The sequence below is a fragment of the Apteryx mantelli genome, chromosome 4 (assembly GCF_036417845.1).
Source record: "Apteryx mantelli isolate bAptMan1 chromosome 4, bAptMan1.hap1, whole genome shotgun sequence".
NCBI lineage: Eukaryota > Metazoa > Chordata > Aves > Apterygiformes > Apterygidae > Apteryx > Apteryx mantelli.
This window is the reverse complement of record NC_089981.1, coordinates 37071232-37091974: the sequence shown is the minus strand read 5'-3', so window position 1 is coordinate 37091974 and position 20743 is coordinate 37071232. Positions and strand designations below refer to the sequence as shown.

The 20743-nt window shown below is 39.5% G+C and overlaps 1 protein-coding gene across 4 annotated transcripts in view; it reads left to right on the top strand.

The window, feature by feature from the left end:
- The window catches only part of NELL1 (neural EGFL like 1), a 294700-nt gene that overhangs the window by 31194 nt on the left and 242763 nt on the right, over positions 1-20743 (top strand). For all 4 annotated transcript variants that reach the window (XM_067295540.1, XM_067295538.1, XM_067295537.1 and 1 more), the window contains exon 4: positions 7729-7899. In XM_067295540.1, the coding sequence (XP_067151641.1) occupies positions 7729-7899 (171 nt within the window). The remainder of the gene's footprint in view (positions 1-7728; positions 7900-20743) is intronic.

Genomic DNA, 20743 nt, shown 5'->3' with positions numbered 1-20743 from the left:
GCACAACTGCAGCTTGCCAAAGAACTGCTTTCTTTGCTGTAGATACAGTCGTTGTGTGAGTGTTGGGTGACTTGGTTTAGAGTGGTGATGGGTGGAGAAATCATTCTTTTTCTTTCTTTTGCCCTGCTACTTTTCTACCAGATTAGCTCCTTGAATTGAAATGTCATATTGCATCAGAATGGCTAAATCTGATGCGAAGGATGAGGTGGGAATATGCAGGCAGGAGAGTGGAGCCATCCCTTTCAGTGGTGGTTACACTAGACTGCATCCCCTACTGCCAGACCAATCCCTGCTTTTTTGGAGGGAGTTAAGTAAAATTTTCTCCCACTGCTTTGCTGGATGGTCATTTCTTGCAGATACCTACCTTTAGCAGAGGTGTCTTGGTTCTTGTAGGGGTGTGTGTCTGTGGTCTTCTAATGGTAGCAGTGTAAGGAGTCATGACAGAAATGAAGGAGTCATGACTTTAGCTTACTTTAAGTGATGGACTCTTTTTCTGTCTTACTGACTATGCTACCTCTGAACCCTGCTGAGATGCTATGCTGGAGATTTTTAGGTGCAGCGTGATACTACTTGCTTGGTTTAGTATGAATAGGGGAGAGCCTGTGTCTCTTTTTCGGGTAATAGGCAGGCAGCACACACGGTGAAGGCGGTAGATTTTTAGACATATGAAATGAAAGAAAAAAATTTTAAGCTCATCCTTACAGCACATACCATGAAAATGAGTAGCTGCTTTGTACCAGCTCTGATTCAAGCTTTCTTCTAGCTGGCAGACAAATGTTGGGGTTACTGTTTTTCTTTTATACAATTAAAGAAGAAAGTAAATTTGTGTTTGGATGATCCTTGCCTAGTTGCAGGTACACAAATGCATCTTCTGAGTGTCATAAATGCTTGAAGCCTTGCAGCTTGGAACACCCCAGCTGCCATGTGGAAGACTAGCAGAGTAAAAGATAAATGTCCGTTATAGAAAATGCCACTGTGGAGATTTTTATTGCTAAATGTTTCAGGCTAGGCTAATATAACATGATTCCCATTGTCCTCACAGTGCTCTGAATGGAAAAAGAAGTTTGTTTAATTGCCTGGGTTTTGTTCCTTTTATTTGTAATGCAAGGATACAAATGGATGAAAGGACTGTGTTTAGGTAAACCAACATCACAGGGAAGTTGAACTTCTGGGATTTTACTTTAGGGATTTGAAAGAATTGGAGTGTGATAAAATTCAGTGTTTTCTATTTTGGCTTATTTTGAATTTGCTTGTATAGGAGGAATACTTTTGGAGTGGGAGATGATGATGGAGTCTCCGTGCAACATATGGCATTCAGCTTTTGCAATTTCTTTGGTAGAAAATTAATCTGATTTTCAATATACCTTCAGTGTCACAGATGATCCTCCTTCTATTCACTGCACCTTTTGTGCTGCCTGATGTCAGTCTGGTTTTGCTCGTAAGCTTTGATGATATCAGTACATAATCTCTGCCACAGCAGTAGGTCTTTAATGCTGCATAAATTTGCCCTGTATGATTTTGCTGGGCAAAACTCTCAATCTGTCTGTAGTTAAACTGACTGTAAAAAGTAGCTCTGTATGGTTTATAAGTATACATATGTAGCAAAGGACTAGATCAGTACACCTGAGCATGTAGGAACATTTCTTCAAAACTCAGTATTTGACAATGCTGTAATGCTTCAGAGCTTGGGATCTTACCCTGTCACTTTATAGTAGCTAGGGTACAGGAACAGCACCTGTGGAAGTGGCTGAGATATTTGCCTTGACAACTGTAACTTGTTCTACTTTTGCATCCATATAGAACAGTGGTGACAACTGCAAGGTGAGTGTTTACTTTTGTTTGAAGTCAGATAGGTCTTTTTTTGAGACACTGCTTTTGCTCTGTATAACTTCATTGTCAGTGATGATGATCTCAGACATAGTCCTATCTGCAGAATTTAGTAGAGCATCACCACTGCGTGCTCTTGGCCCGACTTGCCATCCACCAGGGGAGAGCTAGAACAAGACCTCAGTTTCTTTTATGTTGCTGTCCACACTGAACCACTTGGCATCACAAGCAAAGCAATACTGTGTTGTGCGTACCACTGTGCACACAGACTCTATCGGGTGAAAGGCAATAAAAGGCCAGAAGCATAATGATCTGTGATTCATCACAGAATCTCTGTTGATTGAAAATCCTGACATCTGCATGGTAACGGATGTGGATTACTTTGCCGTTGTCTGTGAATCCATCAAGGAGCACTTCTCCAAAGATGTTAAACAAAACAGAGTCTTGCTTGAAGCAGCTTTTATCATTAGATATCATTAAATGTTCTGATACTTTGTTTTGCTAGGATGCTATCATGAAATGAAAAAACTATGTGCACAGACTTGTCTGAATAGCCAAATTTGTGCAGTAGCTCCTGAGTTTCTAACTGATGACACCAAATAGGCTGGTCTTTGAACTTCCCTTGAATTTGCCTTGCTTTAAAACAAAATAAAAAATAAAAAATTGTGCCTGGACCAGGACTTCCCTGAAGCTTCTGTTCAATAACTGCTTTGAGCAAGTCTGATTCTTATTATGGCAGTGATTTTTCCAGCAATTAAGAGAAATGACTTCAGATTGTTACTGTAGTATGTGCAAGGTGAACAGTGTTTCCATCTTTGAACTCCTAAGGTTTTGTGACCTTATCCCATGCAATCCCATGCAGCTGCACAAGTGTTTTGACTAGATGGCAACCCCAAGTTTGTATATATTTGCAGGGATGCCATCTGTGCCTGCTGCTTTGCCCTGGGACATCTGTTCAGTAGCTCTAAGAGCATCTGCTATAAGTGCTGGTGCTGCTCCTTCAAAGAGACTGTGGGGCTTCATTTGGCACTTGATCAGGGGTGGTGGAAGTTATAAAGTCAGTATGATAACTCTGCTTTATTTGTGTTTGAATTTGATAAAGAGGAAAGTTTCCGGAATTAAACGCAAAAAGAAGTTTTGTCTTCATTCTTAGAGCTCTTATTTAAACACTTAATCAGGATTGTCCTTACCAGATGGTGCCCTGTCTTCACTGTGGCTGTTATAGATGTTAGCATCATAAGATCAGAACAAAAAGTACTGTTTACGGTAAAGATGTTCAAAAGTGTATATCCTACAGCTGTTCTTGGGATCACATCTCATTTGGAGCCTGTGAGCCCTTCCTCCTCTGATCACTTCCACTCAGTACAACCTGAGAGCAGTAACATCTTTGGATGAAATGTGGTGTCATTTGTCACATGTTAAGATCACTGCTAGCTATGACGAACACGTGAGTATGTATCTTTAATGCAGCTAATGGATGTAAGCCAACTCATCTTAGAGAAATACTTTGCTTCCTGTTTCAGGTGTCTTGCATGTTTTTATTCAATGTTGATACTGACTCTTTCAATTTTGTTGGTCATTACATCCACAGCAGCTGTTTTTAACTTAGGGTAGGGTTTTGGGCACCTTTTTTTCCTGATTTGGAAGTGGAATGAGTTGTCAAATGCCCAGTTAAATCTTCAATATGACTGTGTCCAAAAAGAAAAAGCAGTAAACTTTGGTAAGTTGGGCATTATCTTCTTATAACAAGACCCTTATGTGAGGTATATAGGGGTTTCAAATGCTTTCAGAAAGAATTGTAAAGCATCTTGAACTGATTGTGGAATAATATTGTCCTTCTGTAAAAGGCGTTCCATGATTCTAAAATATCCCAACTTTTTTGATATGCATAAAATTCATCTGAATTTAGTAGTATGTTTTTGCGTTTTGCTCTCTTATGCTTTGGAATTTGAATGAGACTGCTGGTGGGTCTGTGAAGATCATTTGAATTCTATAATTGTATGAAGGAAGCCAGCAGTAGTTTACATGCCTAACAAATATAAAAATTCTACTACTGGAAAAATTTCAGCCAAGGTCATATAATAGTTTGTATTGCAGTTCCATAAACAGTGTGCTTTCTTAATACATATGTTCTGAGGATTTCATCTGTCAAAATGCATGCTGCTTTTGATCACCTTTGTGAAAAAACATCCTTGAGAAATAACAACTGAAACAAGAGCCCATCACTCAGTGTTAACAAGTTGACAAATGGATTACTGTCTCAAATGTCTCTTTCATGGAAAAGGTCAAAGGAGGGTAGCGGGGGCTAAATATAGCAGCAAGTTGACACACACAAGTATCTTAGACCCGTTCCAGTCAGGCTTCATGCAGATGTGATGCAGAAGCAGAACTAGTTGTAATACTCGGTGGTCTCCCTGCGGCTATTGCTGTGGATCTCATGGCAATGTTGGAAGTTCACACTTGCCTACTGATGATACATTTATTCAGGCAGTGCAAGTGTGGAAGACCACCTTTTTTTTCTGAGATGGTGCAGTCCTTTGAGGCACCCCAACTTGTTCTGATCCTATGTCTTCCTCGTAAAAATATCAGCAAGAACCTACCAAAAGAAACAAAGGTTAGAGATTGTTCCTTTCCTGTCCCTTCCCTTCCTCTTGTATGGTAGCTTCTATTATTTTTTTTCCCTTTGTTTACCTGTCAGTTTATAGTAAATGAAAATTTGTTTAGAGGTGTTTCAAATCAAAGATGAAACATTAAAAAAGTCCGCTGCTTTTCCCTTGTTTTAGAAGTTATTTTCTCATGGGTTGACTATTTCTTGCCCAAACTTATGTTTTTCCACTCATTTGTCTTCCATTCCACAATATGCGGAATAGGACTTTAGTACACAACAGGCACATTTATTTCAGGAGTGAGTGGCCTTTTTGTCATTGATTTTGAAGAGACTTTCATCTAGATTCAAAAGGGAGGAGGAAAGAAGAGAAGGTAGCTTACTATTGAGAGCTCCCTTTCCAAATGAATTAGAGGAAAGACAGCTACATCTTCTCAGTTATCTTGGGAATATGGTGGAGTGTGTGTGTGTGTGTATAGTGAAGTTCTCAGTGCGAAATCATGCAGCTTCAGTAAAATCAATGGAGGAATATTGGTTTACACTGTCCTGTATTATTTAAATACTTCAGATAGACTGGGCTAATCTGCTAATCCTGCCAGTTTCTGCTGTTGGGTTTCTGTTGACTAGAGCATACCTGCTTCTGATTTGCACTAGTTGAAGGATAGTGAGAAATAGATGCAAAGTTTGTCTGCTGTCATCCTCTATTCCTGTAACTGATGAGGTAAACCATGGTATTTCACTCAGTTCTGTGGCTCTTAGCAGTGCAAGAGGTATACATGCATAAGAATGCTAGCACTGACTGTTACAGTAAATTTGAACTAGTCACTTCTGCGTTATGTAAATCAGCCAGGAGACTGACAATAAACTCACTACAGCGACAAGCCGCTTTAGTCCTGAAGTACCTATTGACAGTAAGGCTTGTCAGATGAGAAACTATGTTGTTTGCAGTGCCCTATGCTGTTCAAATAGTATAACGTAAATGTGATTAAGTACAATATCTGACTGACCTTTTCAGGGCTAGAATATTGCTCTTTTACTAACAAACAAAACATCGTGTAGCAAGAGATTAGTTCTGTGGCTATAAAGCATCACTGCAGGAAGCAGTGTGCTTACCACAACAGGAGCTTGTCTTGCACTCAGGCTCTTAAGCTTCTGTGAGCAACAGTGTAAATATGTATTTATACACATAGTCTGTGTGTGAGAGAGACAGTGGCATGTTATGTAGCTTTCCCCCCTTTTTTTTTTTTTTTTTTTTTTTTTTTTAAGTTTTCTGCCTTGGTGCTGCTTATCTGAAGAAGAGAGAGAAAGTCCTTTAATGACTTCTTTTTGTGCTTTGACAGCTGAGGGCAATTATGAAACATTTAACTTTGTAAGTATGACTTCATTGACAGCACTTGTCCTAGTGCTTTCCTGTCTTGCAAAATGCCAGCAGCAGCATCTTCTGTATATTGACTATGCTCCTACTGAGTATCAAAATAAAATAATAAAAAAATCCTCTACAGATTTCTTATGAGTGTAATTTAAGTATCTTAAGGGGGTGGGGGAAGGTAGTTAATCAGAATTAACTCTCTCCCTTTTAGAGAACTGTTCCTCTGCCCTCGTGTTCCCTTCATGTGTATGAAGCAGGCTAGATCCTTTACAATACCAGCCTTTCTTGCTTTTTCCACTCTATTCTGCATGTATTTTATTTGTGCATGTACCAGCCATGCATTTGTTCAGTTTTGGTTTTGTCCTTTTCTGCCTGTGACTGTTTTTACTTTGCACTTGAATCTTTGATTCAGGTGGCACTCTAATGCCTGAAAAATTTGATGGCTGTCTGAACAGCAAGGCGTTGGCAAGATGGGGGAGGGTTTGATTTTCTTTTTTCAGTCAAGCTTTATTCTTTTGGCGTGCCCCTTCCCAATCTCTTGCCAACTTTTGCACGTATTCCCAGCTAGCGTTTTATCATATAAGCAAGTTTCTCCCACAGAACTCTGTTTTTTAATTTTTATGTTTTAAATAGTTGCCACTTCAGTAGGAAAAACTATTCTTAGTGAAGTGTACACAGCTCACATGAAGTTTGTTGACACTGGCTGTTGGGCTCCATGTACACGAGCAGTGTAAACTTGTGAAAATTAAAATCAGCACTTGGAGATTTATTCCGTTGTGCTTCATCTATTTTTTGGAAATGGATTTCATTACTTTGCTATCCTCTCCTTATCCTGAATTAGCACCTACCTTTCAACTGACATGTTAAATGGACATTGTCCGGTAGGAAAAGAACATGATGCTGTGGAGGTAGATGAGGGTAGGAGCTAGCTGGAAAACATAACATTTGCACTTGGCTGTAAAGGTACTTCTCCTATAAAAGGAGGTCTGTGTTTGCTGCTTCTTTCTGTATCCATGGCTTCATTTGCGAAGATTTGGGGCGGGGGGGAGCCTTGATTTGGTGCTGGTATGTATTCTGTGCGTTTTGCTTCACTATTCACACTGTCGATCAGCTACTTCCAGTAAGGGCTAAATTGATCTTAAAAACAGAGTTGGTTCTTCTAGCTGCAATGAGGCCAGTTAATAGCCTTACTTTGTTGTCGAGACGATCCTGATCCTGTCCTACGACTGTGCTTTGCAACAACTGTGTGAAAGTTTTGATTGTTTATACCAGGTTTTGAGAGACCTAATCTAGCCAGGGGTTTTTGTTTCCTTGTAAAGCTGAACAATTACAGCTCTAAAAATAAAAGTCAGAAAATGAATTATGCACAATTGTGTGTAGGGGTATCCTAAAAATAAACCAACCTTTAAAAAGTAGATTTGCAAAAAATAAATACAAGTTTAAAGATTACTTGGTGCTTTCTTACCTTAGTGGCTTTTTGTTTGTCCATTGGTAATGCTATGTATAGTCCTTTATTTTTGTGTTGCCTACAAATCCTGCATTTATACAAAGCATTTGGTGTGTAGAGTAAGGATCATTTCTTTGTAGTTTAACCTGTTCTGTGAATGAAAAGAGGACATTAATTTTCAGAACTATCAAATGGTGGTTTGAACGTTGAACTGTTTTCACATAAGTGGTATTGCTATTTTTATAATGTACTAAATGTAAAATATTTGTCTACTCTCTCTCTCTTCCCCCCCTTCCCCCCAAAAAAACCAAACTAGTAGATTATGCAGTCCATGTTGTATAACCTCTTTAGATTGTGGCCTTCTATGTGGTGTTTGGTTAGAAGTTGTCTATGAATTTGGAAATTATGAAATATGGAAATGACAGAAGCAATGAATAGACCAATAAATAGAATTGATTCTTCTTCTTGTTTTAAATACAGCTATTTTGAACTGGAGAGCAGTGGCTTACGGGATGAGATTAGATATCACTACAGGTTTAATGGCAAGTCAAGAACAGAGGTGTTTCCATACCGTCTGGCAGATGGACAATGGCACAAGATTGCCGTGTCACTTAGTGCATCCCACCTTCTCCTCCACGTGGACTGCAACAGGTAAGAAAATGTGTTCAGTAATTTATATTTATTTTAAAAAAAACCTCCCAATTTATTGCACAGGAACAAAACTGCGAAAGCAGAAAAGAATTTTTAAAAAGTTAATTTAAAAAGCAACCAACTGCATTGAGATAAGAAAAAGAAAACAAAGCATTAAAGAGTAACAATACGTTGTGATTATGAGCAAATGTGGAAAAGGTTGATTGCTGACTGGGGAGTATTAAATGCATCTATGTGTAGTTTAGGTACTGGCTGGTGTTATATTTGGCTGTGATTGCATTTAAGTGTGATGGATTGGTGTGCAGTCTGTTCTGTTGTGAACTGCTTCACTCAGCATGCCTGGAAACTTAAAGAACAGATAGATATGTCAGAGGTATTTTTATTTTATTTTACATAATCAAGTAACACACTTCTTACTGATTTTCCACCCACTGCCCCGCTTGGAAACTTCTCAGAAACGTGCAAGCTTCTTTTTGAGTGTACAGAATCGGTGCCATTTATTTTCTGTAGGGTATTCTTTCTGTCATCGCACTTTTTTTCTCCTTTAAAACCTGCGAAGACTGCAAGATGGCAGATCGTCAGGATTTCAAGGAATGAAAAAGAAGCAAACTACCATCTTAGGATCTCTCTTCCCTTGGGTCTTGATTTCACAATATATTGAAGACTCTTAGCTTTCACTAACTTAGCGGTTGTTGAGGCAACTTGGAAAACTCAGATTTGAGACCTTCAAAATAGTCTTTAGGAGTGAGAAAAATGAACCATTAGTTTCAGTTCTTCTTGCACTGAAATTAATGTCAGAAATATTCTTTGCCTTCAGTGGGAGGATCAGCCCACAGTATGCATTTTGGGATTGTGGTATTTAAATGATACAGAGTGGTAGCTATTATTTTCTTCTAAAGTCTTCATTTCATTCAAGTGGACAGAATAAAGTTATGGGAGCACATGGTTATTGGAACAGTGAAAAAGTTTTAATTTTGACCAAAGTAGTTATGAGATACTGTTTGGAGAAGAAAGTTATGACTGTTTTCTGCAACTGCATTAACTAGTGACAGTAAAAATCTAATCTCAAGGAAGGTTGCTTATTGTATCCTATTGTTTGGACCCTAGAAACAATTAAATGCTTAGAGCAATTTTAATTTAGTTCAGGCATGAAATCTTCATTTCTGTCCTCTGATTTATTTATCTTACCATTATTTATCTGTTATGTTATTTCTTTGCTTACCACAGTATATGTTTCTGTTTGTTTATTGACATAATAGGTTTTGGGAGAGGTTCCTCATTATCCCCTATGATCACTTTTTAATGAACAGCAAATGTATTGTAGGAAGACGCTTTTGGCAGATTTTTTTCCCCTGCTTGCCTTCTTGCACGCAGTGTGAAAGGAAGACAGTGTAAAAAGCCTTCCTGGTACAAAAGTCTGTCCAGGGATAAGAGAGTTGCATAGAGTCATGCTTGTGACCTGATTTTCTTTACAGTAACAGGCAGGAATAGATAAATACAATTATGGAATAAGCTGTGCTGTCATATAAGGTGGTAAATGTGTATAGCCTTCTGTGTCAGGCGGCCTTAAGCAGGGCTGATATATCTAAGAGTGTTCCCTGGGGTGGTGTATCTCAGGGCTGCTGCCAGCATAGATCCATAGCTAAATGCCTCCATTTGGCTGTATATTTGTGGTAGTTTATGCCAACTCCTGCGGAAGGCAATGGGAATAGTTTTGAAAGCATGACTTGAGGGCAGATCATAGTAGAGGCTTCAGTGAAAAAAGATCTTATGTCCCTGACTCAGCTGTGGCATCTCTGGTTAGTTAGAGATTTTTGTGAATGTTGATGCTTATAGTTTGCTTTATATCTTAACCCCCTACATCTTTGCACTTAAAGAAAGAATTGCTTTTTTTTTTTTTTTTTCCTTTGCGCTAATATTTCCTGCTGACGCTACAATAAATGTCAAAAGATGCGAGTGTGAAATGCTTGGCCTGAAGAAGGGAAAGCCAATGAGGCCTACTTTTGAGGGCTACCGAAAAACCTGAGCCTTCCTAATGTTAGAGTTGGGAAAACTGCAGCTAAAAGTATGCACAGAATCCAGTATTAAGGACTGTATATTTACATGTAAATGTCACCATTTTAGGCCAGCGTGGTGTCACTGGCTCTCGGCAGAGTTCAGGATGCCTAATGAGAAGTGATGCTTCTGCAGACTTAATTGAACAAGTGAGTCACAGGGGAAGAGAATACGGCTGCAGTCAAGAGATTCACTGTGTCTCGCTTCTTGCAGAGATTTGGAGTGTTCTTTCTCTTTTGGTCAGTTCAGCTAAACAAAAGTTTAGCTTGAAAGGTACCTATCTGGTTAACTGAGTTTTATTTATTTATTTATTTTTTTCTTCTTACTGTACCCACTCCTGTAAAAATAAAAACTAAAAGCAACAAAACAAAAAGCAAAAAATCAACCAACAAAATACACCCTTTGGATTCCTCCTGGATTTTTTAAGGGGGTGGCAACATTGCATCTGTGTAGATGTGCATGAATTTGTATAAGTGCAGTAATCCTTTATTTTGGGCTGTGATAATATGTTATACATTTGGGAGGTTTTGCTGGGCTAGTGATTTGTGAATGTGGAGTTACTAAAGTTAATCTGTGTGTAAGAGTGGAATGAAAGTGTCTGTTAGACTGTGCTTGGTATTTTTCCCAAGTTTGCTCCAGGATTTGTATTGATACTCGAAGCTAGCCTCTGGCCTTTAAAAACTGCCACAGGTCAGAAAGCACTGGAGATGAAAACTTTTAAATTGTAAACAAATTGTCCAATCTACTTTTACGTTTCCCAGCCTTTTCATCCACATTGCTCTGATTTGTAAAATTGCTTTGACATTTGGTACTTGATTGTCTTTTGGATTCGATTCAAAGTTGGCTTCTGTTTTTCAGAGATGGATAGATTAGAAGAAGGTACTTGAGAATTGGTAAAAGCCTTTAGTGCTTTTAAGAGTCATCTTTAAAGCAGCATAATTGCCTCTGTTCTATGATATGTAACATGGTGGGGGAGGCATATATATTAAAGGAGGTATATTTGCCCAAGTACGTGTCCTTTTGACATCAGCTCCAGCTATGTCGTATTTGCTCCTTTCAGTGCTCCTTCAAAACAAGGAATAAGAACTGTTATTGAGTCTGATACCAGAGCTTAGAGCTGCTGACACAGGAATGTAAATTAGAGTCCAGAGTAAAAGCCTGTTGAACGCTACCAGACTCTTTTCGCTGACTTTAACAGCCTTTGCGTAGGGCCTAGGAGGTAATCTTTAGCCAGTAGTACAGTTCGAACAAATGACAGAGTAGCAGCAGATGTACTTGCTAACGTGCTTTTAATGTTCTAGTATAGTTCAGAAAGCTTAGAAAAATGAAAAGACTGTATTCATTATAAACGTACAACCGAGGCACAAATAAAACCTGTGCTGACAGTAGCATGGAAATGAACCTGTGCTGCATGCTCATTTCCTCACATCTTCAATGCTGTGTTCACTAGTGATGTACAAATCTTATTTTGAAATATAGGTTATCTGTAGAATCTGCGCTTCCCTGCTCTAAGGGAATGGGGGTTGTCAGGGGGTGCCATTTAGGTGGGCTTTTAGATTAATCTAGAGCTACTGTATTGCCAGAGGGTCCTTAAATAGCCTGTGGCTCTGAAGGGTTTGATATAGAATGAAATAAACTCTGCTGTGCTCCTTCCCAGATTTTGGCTCTTAGGGGAGCAGAGGTAAAAAGTCCTGCTGTGCCTTGCTGCGTTGTCGGGAGATTTTCAGCCCCGGGAAATTGTCAGGGCTCGCAAGATCTGGCATTGTTTTTACTTTATTTGAAATGACTTTCAGCTATGAAGAGTCTGCAGTGTTGCCCATGTTGCCTGACTGTCCATTGTAATGCTTGCAAACTCAGTAACAGCACAGAGAAATATTACGCTTAAGAGAACGATAAGAATTGTGAGGGAATAGCATCGGAGCGACAGTTTTAAGAGGTGATAGGAACTGTATTAAGATGTATTTATTGATAATTTATTTAAGCAAAGTAAATTCCAAATTGTTCACTGTGTGTCTCATGCATCTAGGGAGGTAACCCAGACGTGTCTGTTTTTATTTTTGTTGTTTTGTTTCTCATCACCTGCATTGCTATGAAAGTACTCATCTGCCCAGACTGTATCAGTATTCCTTTACTTGATGAACTTCATCTGCAGGCATAAAAGGGACAAGACAATTTTCTGCAAAAATTAATGCTTTCCAGTGAAAATATATGCTGAAGTACCTTTTAGTGTGAATACAACCTGAGGTTTTGATGGATAATCTTGGCCTTTTTTTTTTTTCCTTTTTGGTAGGAGTGTAGAGAGTAGTTTATAAAACTGGAGCAGGCTAGGAAGTAGTGTCCATCTGAAAAGCATGCTGTCTGCTGCTTTTATGTTTCTCCTGATAGAACATTAACGAATTAAAAAATGCATGAGCATTGAGAACTTTTCAATTGAAAAAATAAATAAATTAAAGCAACATAGTCCAAATATGGGATTCCCAAACCTCTGAGTTTTCATGAATAAGGTCTTTAGGCTGCCATCCTGAGGTTTTCAGTTTCTCTAAACAAATTCTTATAATTCCTATGACTTTCATTAAAATATAATAAATTTTAAGAAGGCTAGGGCATCTATTTAAAACAGAGATCCACTGCTTTACTTTCTGTAAAATACTTTCTCTTTAAAGAGATGGCGTGGTGGGAATGGTGTGGAGCTAGGTTATTTACTCTCAACATTTGAATATGGTTACCTGACCCAGATTGCTTGTCCTCATTCTTTAATCTGTAACAAAAGCTGGCAGAGAGATGGTTACTTGGGCAGAGTGCTATAATTGTACACTACAGGTATACCCAACTTCTGACCTACGGTATTCTGGATTGGAAGTTAATTTTCACCTACTGAATGTCCCTTCTGTTTGACAGAAAGGCTATAAACGTTTTAGAGTAAGAGAGATCTCCAGCAGGCATATCCCGTCAGCAGTTGTCAGCTCTACAGCATTATCATTAGCATAGTTAAGCTGCAAGGAGATGTTCAGGATGCATTCAGTATGGCTATTACCTCGAGAATTTTTTTTTTTTTTAAATAACTTTTTAATAGTCAGGGTTTCTTGCATAGGATGGCTTTTACATTAGCAGAATAAATGATGGTATGAGTCTTGCCCAACCCGGTAATGATGGTATGGGTGTGACCCAATACTGAATGGTATCTCTTACCCCAGTTCCTGTTTATGAGGAAAGTTTCTTTTTTAGTCCTAGATGAATCGGCTGAACTTTTTTTTCTCTTCATTTTTATATGCTGCATTGGTAGGATGTGGAAAAGGTCATGAGTGTCTGTGGAAGTGCTGAGGTGATTAAAAAGTACTATAGAAGAAAAATTATAATAATCTGTAACTGCCTAGCCGACTTAGATCCTTGCCTTGCTTAGAAGAAGGTAACCACTTAACAGTCCCTACAAGCAATGTCATCTGCTGGCTAAACTACCCTGGGGCATGGTGCTGCAGCCCAGACACCGCACATTGCTCCACAAGTGTCAGGGCAGAGCAGGAATCTGCACTGATTGCTTTTAGGAACGTGTCCTGATCCTGCCGATGTTCGTTAGGCTTCTGCCAAAGAGCAGGAAACAAGCAGGGTCGACCTCTGGGGGTTTGTCTAAGGGGCTCCCGTGGGAGCCTGCAGTAGTCCGGGGAGTTTCGGGGACCCCTGGAGTGCGAGAGTTTGCAGAGCCTGACTATTGCTGAATTAAGACTTAACTGTGCTTGCCTGTGAATTGAAAATATTGACAGACAGGTTCATGACTTCAATAGGACAAAAATAATGTTGTGTTATGCTTTACTATGACATCTTGCATTCATTGTGTTTGTATGCTATGGGTGTGTCAGACAGAGAGGATGAATAATGGTGGAATGGTCCTTAAATCAGGACCGGAAAGCCTCAAATGAGTTATTCATTTTCTAGAGCCTGTTAATAGGTGTATTATCTTGCTCTCAAATATTTTTACATTGTTCCAATGTACAGTTAGATTTTTTTTTTTTATATCAAAGTAATAGACCCTTAAGTTGGGGTGTTTACATACTAAAGCAGTCCCTGAAAATTTAGCATGAGTAGTTTGAAGTGTATGTGGAGATTTGTTTGTGTAGAATTGTTTCAGAGGAAATCTCCTATTACTTGGTTGTATTTTCCTTTCATTTGTTGGAGTGCTAATGGGGTCATACAGACAGAGAGGGGATCATGGTAATTTGAAAATCAACTACATAGAGCAAATGCTTTGGGTTTTTCCTTTCAGATTATAAAAACAATTATCTTGCACCAGCCAGGCACATGAACTGAGACCCAAAACATAAGTGAACTCTTCTTTGCAAAGTGGTTTGCTAAACTCTGGAATTGAGAACTGGAAGTCATGCAGTGTAATACTGGAGCTGGTTTGAAAAATGGTAATATAATTTTAGTTGAATACCTTTTATAAAAAGCGTTGGACCCGTGCCCGAATAGCAGATGAGAGCCTCTCTGAACTATCCAGGTGCTGACTTGAGATCTGAATCTCCATGTAGCAGATAGCCCGTGGTCTTTCCCAACGATCTGATGCCTCCTGAACAGTGTGCGGTCACTGCTTGCGAGTAGGGCCGTGTCAAGGCACGGAGGAGGGTCCCCGTGCGCCGCTGCAGCCCAGCCCCGAGGTCAGAGAGCTGCCGCTGCGTGGGGACGGCCGGCTCAGAGGTGCCCGGCGGGCGGCTGGCGAGACCCTGGGGCCGGCCGGTGGTGCGGCTATGGCTGTAGCTGCCGGTCAGTGTCCTGCCTCACTTCGCAGGTGGTTCAGAGCCACCCGGCGTACTCGCAGGCTCGCCTGGATGTGGGAGAGCTGTAGCCGGGCCTCCAAAATGTTTTGGGTGGTCCTGCTGAGTATAATGAGGGTAAAGGAGCTCGGGACTGAGTGTGGGGAAAAGCCGGTTCTGTGCCGGGAGGTGAGGGCTGCTCTGCAAATGTGCTAGCTGAGACAAGGGCAGTGGTAGTCCAGGGTCACGTTTCATGTAACGAGGTGTTTTGGGGAGTGGAGAAGGTGCTCTGTTTCTCCTCAGGTGTGTTTAGTGAGCAGTTTTTGTTTTTAGTAAAGCATCAGCTACCGGCCACTGTTTTTAGTTTAAATGTTTTAATGATTTGATGAACCATTGGTGTGATCCATATTGTGAAAGTACTGATGCTTTGAAAGAGCAGTGAGGTGATTAAGATGGTAGTTTGATACTGAGCACAGGAGTAAGATAAAAGTAAAAGACTATTTCTTGTCCTATAAATTGTTTTCATATCCGAGATTGGTCGGTAACAAAAGAATTGGCGGAAGCTGTATTACTGTAATTGAACTGTGATTTTAATGGCATTCCCTTCAACATGTCAAAAATGAAGGCAAATAACTAACATTGTGTCAAATAATGCAACTAAAAGGTCTTCCTGAGCCCTAGCTGAATCTTTCTGTGTCATGCCAGCCACTTACCTTAAACTTGACTGAACCATGTGCCATGCAGTATCCCTGGGGTGAAATCCTTGCCCTAGTGAAGTCTGCAGCAAAAACTCTCATTGCCTTCAACTGAGCCATGCTTTCACCTCTGGAGCACATCAGATGCTGAGGGAAATGAGTGCCGACCCCGAACACTCTCCCTGGAGAGTGCTTTTCTGTTTGCCTGCCTGGCAGTTTCCATCAAAACTTAATTTTAGAACAAATATAACTGCTTGTTCTGTTTACTGTATGGTTCATACATTTCCTCAGTCATGGCCAATTAGTTATTATGGAAAGTGTGTGGTGTTATCTTTCAAACCGCCAAGGCTAAAATGGGCAATTGAAAAATGCCATGGGAAAATGGAGGTGCGGGAACCCAGGGAACCTGCAGTAAGAGCCGAGGAACCTGGGATGAATGGGCCCTCTGTGGCGTTGCAGAGGTGGTGGCTAATGGCAAGGGCCGGCCACTCTGGAGAGAGCTGCACGGTGCGGAGACAAAACTAATGGGAAAGCTCTGACGGGACATGGAAGCAAAGGCAGGATGTCGGCACACAAAGCCTGCGCACCTCGACTTGCGTTCGCTCCTGAAAGGAAATCGACTCTGGAATGTGGCTGAGAGTATTTTATGATTACACACAAATTATTTAGTGATGACATGAACCCCTTGATGAGACGATCCTGTGACAGGATACTCTGCAAGGCAATTAACTTCTGAGAAGATGATTTTTTTTTGGGGGGGGGGAAAGGCTGCTTTTGGCTGGCTTATTTTTAAATTTATTTTTCATAGCAGTGCAGGAAGGAATTGGAATCACCAGCTTGATTCTTCTCACTGTTGCACCTGTCTTGCTGTAGTAGGTGAAGTGACTTTGTGGTTGAGAGCAGCATGAGAAGGCAAGGAGGAAGGCCCTGTGTATTTTGTTTTAAAAAAAGGGTTATTTATAAGCTGCAAGCTTACGAAGTTTCAGGTTGTACTGTAATGGCCAAGACAGGTGTGCTGCAGCTCTCAGGCCAGGGACCAGCTTGTCCCTCTATAACGCAGGTCAATGAAATGGAAGCAGAGTTTCAGCACTGCCAGTTCTCACTTAACAAATTTTTGTGGCAAACACCAGCGGTAATCTTAGATTGTTCCATGACAAACTGGAAATAAGAAGCCACGTAACCATGGTTTGACCTCTTTGTTCTAGTAGAATTTTATTTTGGAGAGTTATTTTTCCTGCAAGATCTGAAGTTTTAGTGCTGCTTCATGCTGGTATGATGATGCATGTTTTAACCCTGTTGCTTTCTGATAGGCTTAATTTGCTTCTTGTTTCATGGATGCTTTATTGCAGCTTTTTTTTAATCTTGTATCCATCTTGCTCTATCTAAGGGCTTCTTGTTTAATTTGTGGGAGAAGAGCTTTTCTTCTTTTTATCCCTTTGAAGTACCTATTAAATTAATTTCTCCTTCTATTTCTAGAGTCTTTTTAAATTGCTTAGTTTTGGGTTACTCATATTTGGCATCTGGAATGTATTCTGAATATTCAGCATCTGTTACTGGGAAGAGAATCTAGTATGGTGTTTGGTATGGTAAGAAATGAGAGTGCTGTGATTTTAGCTTTCTTGTTAAGTTTGCTTTAGTTCAGTGTTCTGATTTAGAACATGATTCAAAGCTTGCTGATGTTAAAGGATGTCTTTTAGTGACACTCTGAGTTTGAGTCTTGTCTTCCTTTATAAGTGGATTTGTCTCCTTGTCTGTAATGGATATTTGTGTGATCGTAAGAAACTGCTGCTACAAGTTGTATGCTCTGGTACTCAAATAGCGGTATCTGCTTACAAGTGGCAAAAAGACTGCCAAAATACCTTTGGTTCAGAGATCTATTTGAAAAGTGGTATTTGAGCTATGTGGCTCTCAACTCCACATTGAAATATTTAAAGGTAAGTACCTAAATTCACATCAGTTTATAAGAGTTGTGAACGCTGATATTCATAAGAAAAGTCTGTGTCTGTAGATGACCTCTCCTTTAGCACACAAGATCAGGCATTCTCTGATGCAGATGCCACCTTAAACACTGCCGTGGCCAAGCTGACTGAATAAGGCAGCAGGTGACATCTTCACCTGAAACAATGATGGGTATGTTCTTGTTGTGCTTCTGCTGCCTGCGAATTGCATGCAACTTTTATGGGCAATGTTTGGACCATGAGCCGTGTACTATTTACCTCAGATTTACCAGGTCAGAATGGACTTTATGAAAGCTATTTTAAAAACAAAAAGGAGGGGGGGTGTCCAAGTTGAAATATGCAATAACCAGTTGAGTGTCAAGTCAGCTGATATCAATCAGCTGGCACTGGTGTATCAATCCTGTATTTCTGTCTGGGAGACTATGGATGGTGCATGTGCAGTAAAGTACAAAGTGCTCTAGACGTATTGCATGGGGGACGTAGTTGATCTGTTAGTTTGTTCTGATTCTTTTATGGAAAAAAGACTCTTGGAAATCATAATCAAATGGCCAGATTTCTTTTTCTGACTAGATTAAATGTCCTCAGAAATGGAAATACTTGCAATCTCGGTGTAAGGCCTGTTTTCTTATATGTTGTAGGCGTTGGCATATTTTTGCCTCAGTATGTCTGACTTCAGGTATTTTTTGGGTTTCTTGCACATTCATGAGTACTTTGTTCTTTCTATGAAGATGGGTAAACGCTGCAGCCTGCTAGACGCAATGTTGGCCTAGGACTTGGACACTCTTAAGACTATTAAATCATCAGGAACCAATTGCTTCTGCTTTGTCACCTGCAAAATAAAATTGTTAAAATTGACCTTGTATGCAAAGCACTTTGGGATTTCCAAGAGAAAGACACCATATAAGTAGTAGTATTCTGAGGAAGAGAGTTTCCTTTGTGTGGCCAATGTCGTATCATTTAGCGAGTCCCACCCCCTACTTTGAATAGATAACAAAGATGGTTTTTAGTTGAAGGACCAAGAAGCACTGCTAGGAGTCATCAATAGTTTGGTAAGAAACTGAGAAGCCTAATGTGCTGTGTAAAGAAAGCTCAAAAAAGGCAGCTAATATGTCTCTGACTTTGCCCTTATTCTCTTTGTGTGAGAATAAAATCCAAACCTGACAGTGCAATGTGCTCTTCTGACCATCTTTGCTTTCATTTGTTTTGTTTGCTCCTGTGTGTTGGAGTGTCTTGAAAGTTAACTTGCATTTCTCTCCTGTGGAAAAAGCAGTTGCTTATAGAGATTTATTGAGATACATTTTTATTGTTAAATTTAGGTTCTCTATTTTGAATAATTAAACTGATAATTAGAGTACCTTCACTTGTGATTTTACAGGAAAATCAATGAAATGGTTTAAGTGACTGAGTCTAAAAAGAACTTTAAACTTGAGCATGCACTTTTGAGCCTTTTTCCTAACATGCAGTATTACTGGACACCACCTATTTTTTTTCTCTCCTTGAGCTTGAACAATAACTTTGATTAAATAGTTGGTGGTTACTATTGTACATTCAAAATTTAATAACAAAAGGCTTCCTTCAAAACCTGAAATTTTTATCTGAATTGCTTTTCTCTGTTAAGTGACTGTGAACTCCTATACTATGACAGAAGAGAGAGCATGAAAAATCAAAATTTCCCTAGGAAGATTATTTTTCTGAAACAGAGCATTGAAGACTAAATGAATAATTCAGTTAAAGTTGCCCCAGAACTGAATGCATGTCAAATAATGCATCCATTCTGTGAACACTATTTAAAAAAAAAAAAACCCAAACAATCATGGTGGTATTGACACATTTTCATTGGGAAGCATATAGACAATGGGTTGAAAGACAAGTATATAGAGATAGCCTAGTATTTCTTTTCAAAATCAGTTCTTAATCCCTTCAGAAGAGTAGATATAAAGATGAATGCCAATACTGTATCTTAAAGCTAGAGCCTTAAATAATCATCAGTTTCTTTATGTATTTGAGATTCAGAAAACATGCTGGAAAACTTTTTAAAGTGGCTGGTTATTTTTATACTATGGGCTATGCTAAGAGGCCTGACATTTGTTATTTCAGAAGTACTGAGTTTTTGCTGCCTCAGCTGAAGATGGTAACAGTGGTCAAGGTAGTTAGCACCTCTGCAGATTAGGTTAGGAGAAAAACTGATGCAAAACCTGCCCCTTTCCCGCCTTTTTATTGAAGAAGTTGACTGCTATTTCAAAGACTGTTGTTAATGATGCATTACTGCGTGTGACTTCTGAATGCCTTTTGGTGTTTATTTAAAGGTTTGTAGGATACAGATGGATGTATTTAAGGTGAGGAATGTTTGCAAGGGAATGTCAGTTTTAAGGATCAGGTTTTGAATTGCAAAAATCTGTTTTGATGAGTCACGCTGATGTCAAAGTGCTCCTGTGCAGTCACTGGAGGTGCCTTCAGAGAGTGATTCATTTATGGTTAGATGAATCACACCCTGGAAACACTTCTGTCTCTTCAACAACTAAAGTGAGTCTAGATGACTAGCTCCACTGTAGGTGTATACCTTTGAGGCATCTAAAATTGGGTGTGATGAAATTCGCACCTGACCACTACACAGAAATTTATAGCTTCATGAGAGTAAATGTGACAGCCAGATCAAGAATAAACAAACCCGCCCTTGAATTGGTAGAGACTAGGGGCTGAGAAATGAGGATCTTGCCATGCTTCAGCCACAGCAGTATTTAGATTGCAGCTACCTGTGACTTAACTATACTGATAATAAAAGAAATCTCTCTCGTTCATATCTAGTCTGAAAACCTGAGAAGGCAGCGTTCTGTTCTTAGTAACTTACTCATACTTTAGACCCCAAATAAATAGGAAATTTCATGATTTGGCATGCTATTTTGTAATAACTGTTGGAATGGTAGTCTATTTTTCAGAATTTTTCAGTTGTATCTCCTGTTCAGCCCATGCTGGCTTATGTATTCTAATGCAGACAGGGACAAAGTTTGTTTTCTTGTTCTACTAAATATTTCAGCTATTTCCAAAATGCTTTTGGCATGGCAAATATTATATGTATGAAGGAGAGTTTTGTCTCCACAGAAAAAGAAATGCTCTTTAAGTGTTAACTTCTGCTTGTTAAAGTTGCATGCAAGAAATCTACTTTACTGCAAGAGAAAATTCCATGTCCTACTTGTTCCAGAGGAAACTTGGCCCAGTGCATGAGGGCAGCCTGATGTCTTAAATCTTAGGGAAAGTCCCTTTGTGACTCAGTCTTTGTGATCTTGGATAAATCAGTTAGTCTTTCCATATTTCAGTTTGCATGTGTGAAATAAGGATAACAATATTTCCCTATCTAACTGGAACGATATCAGGGTGATAAAAATTATTTTAA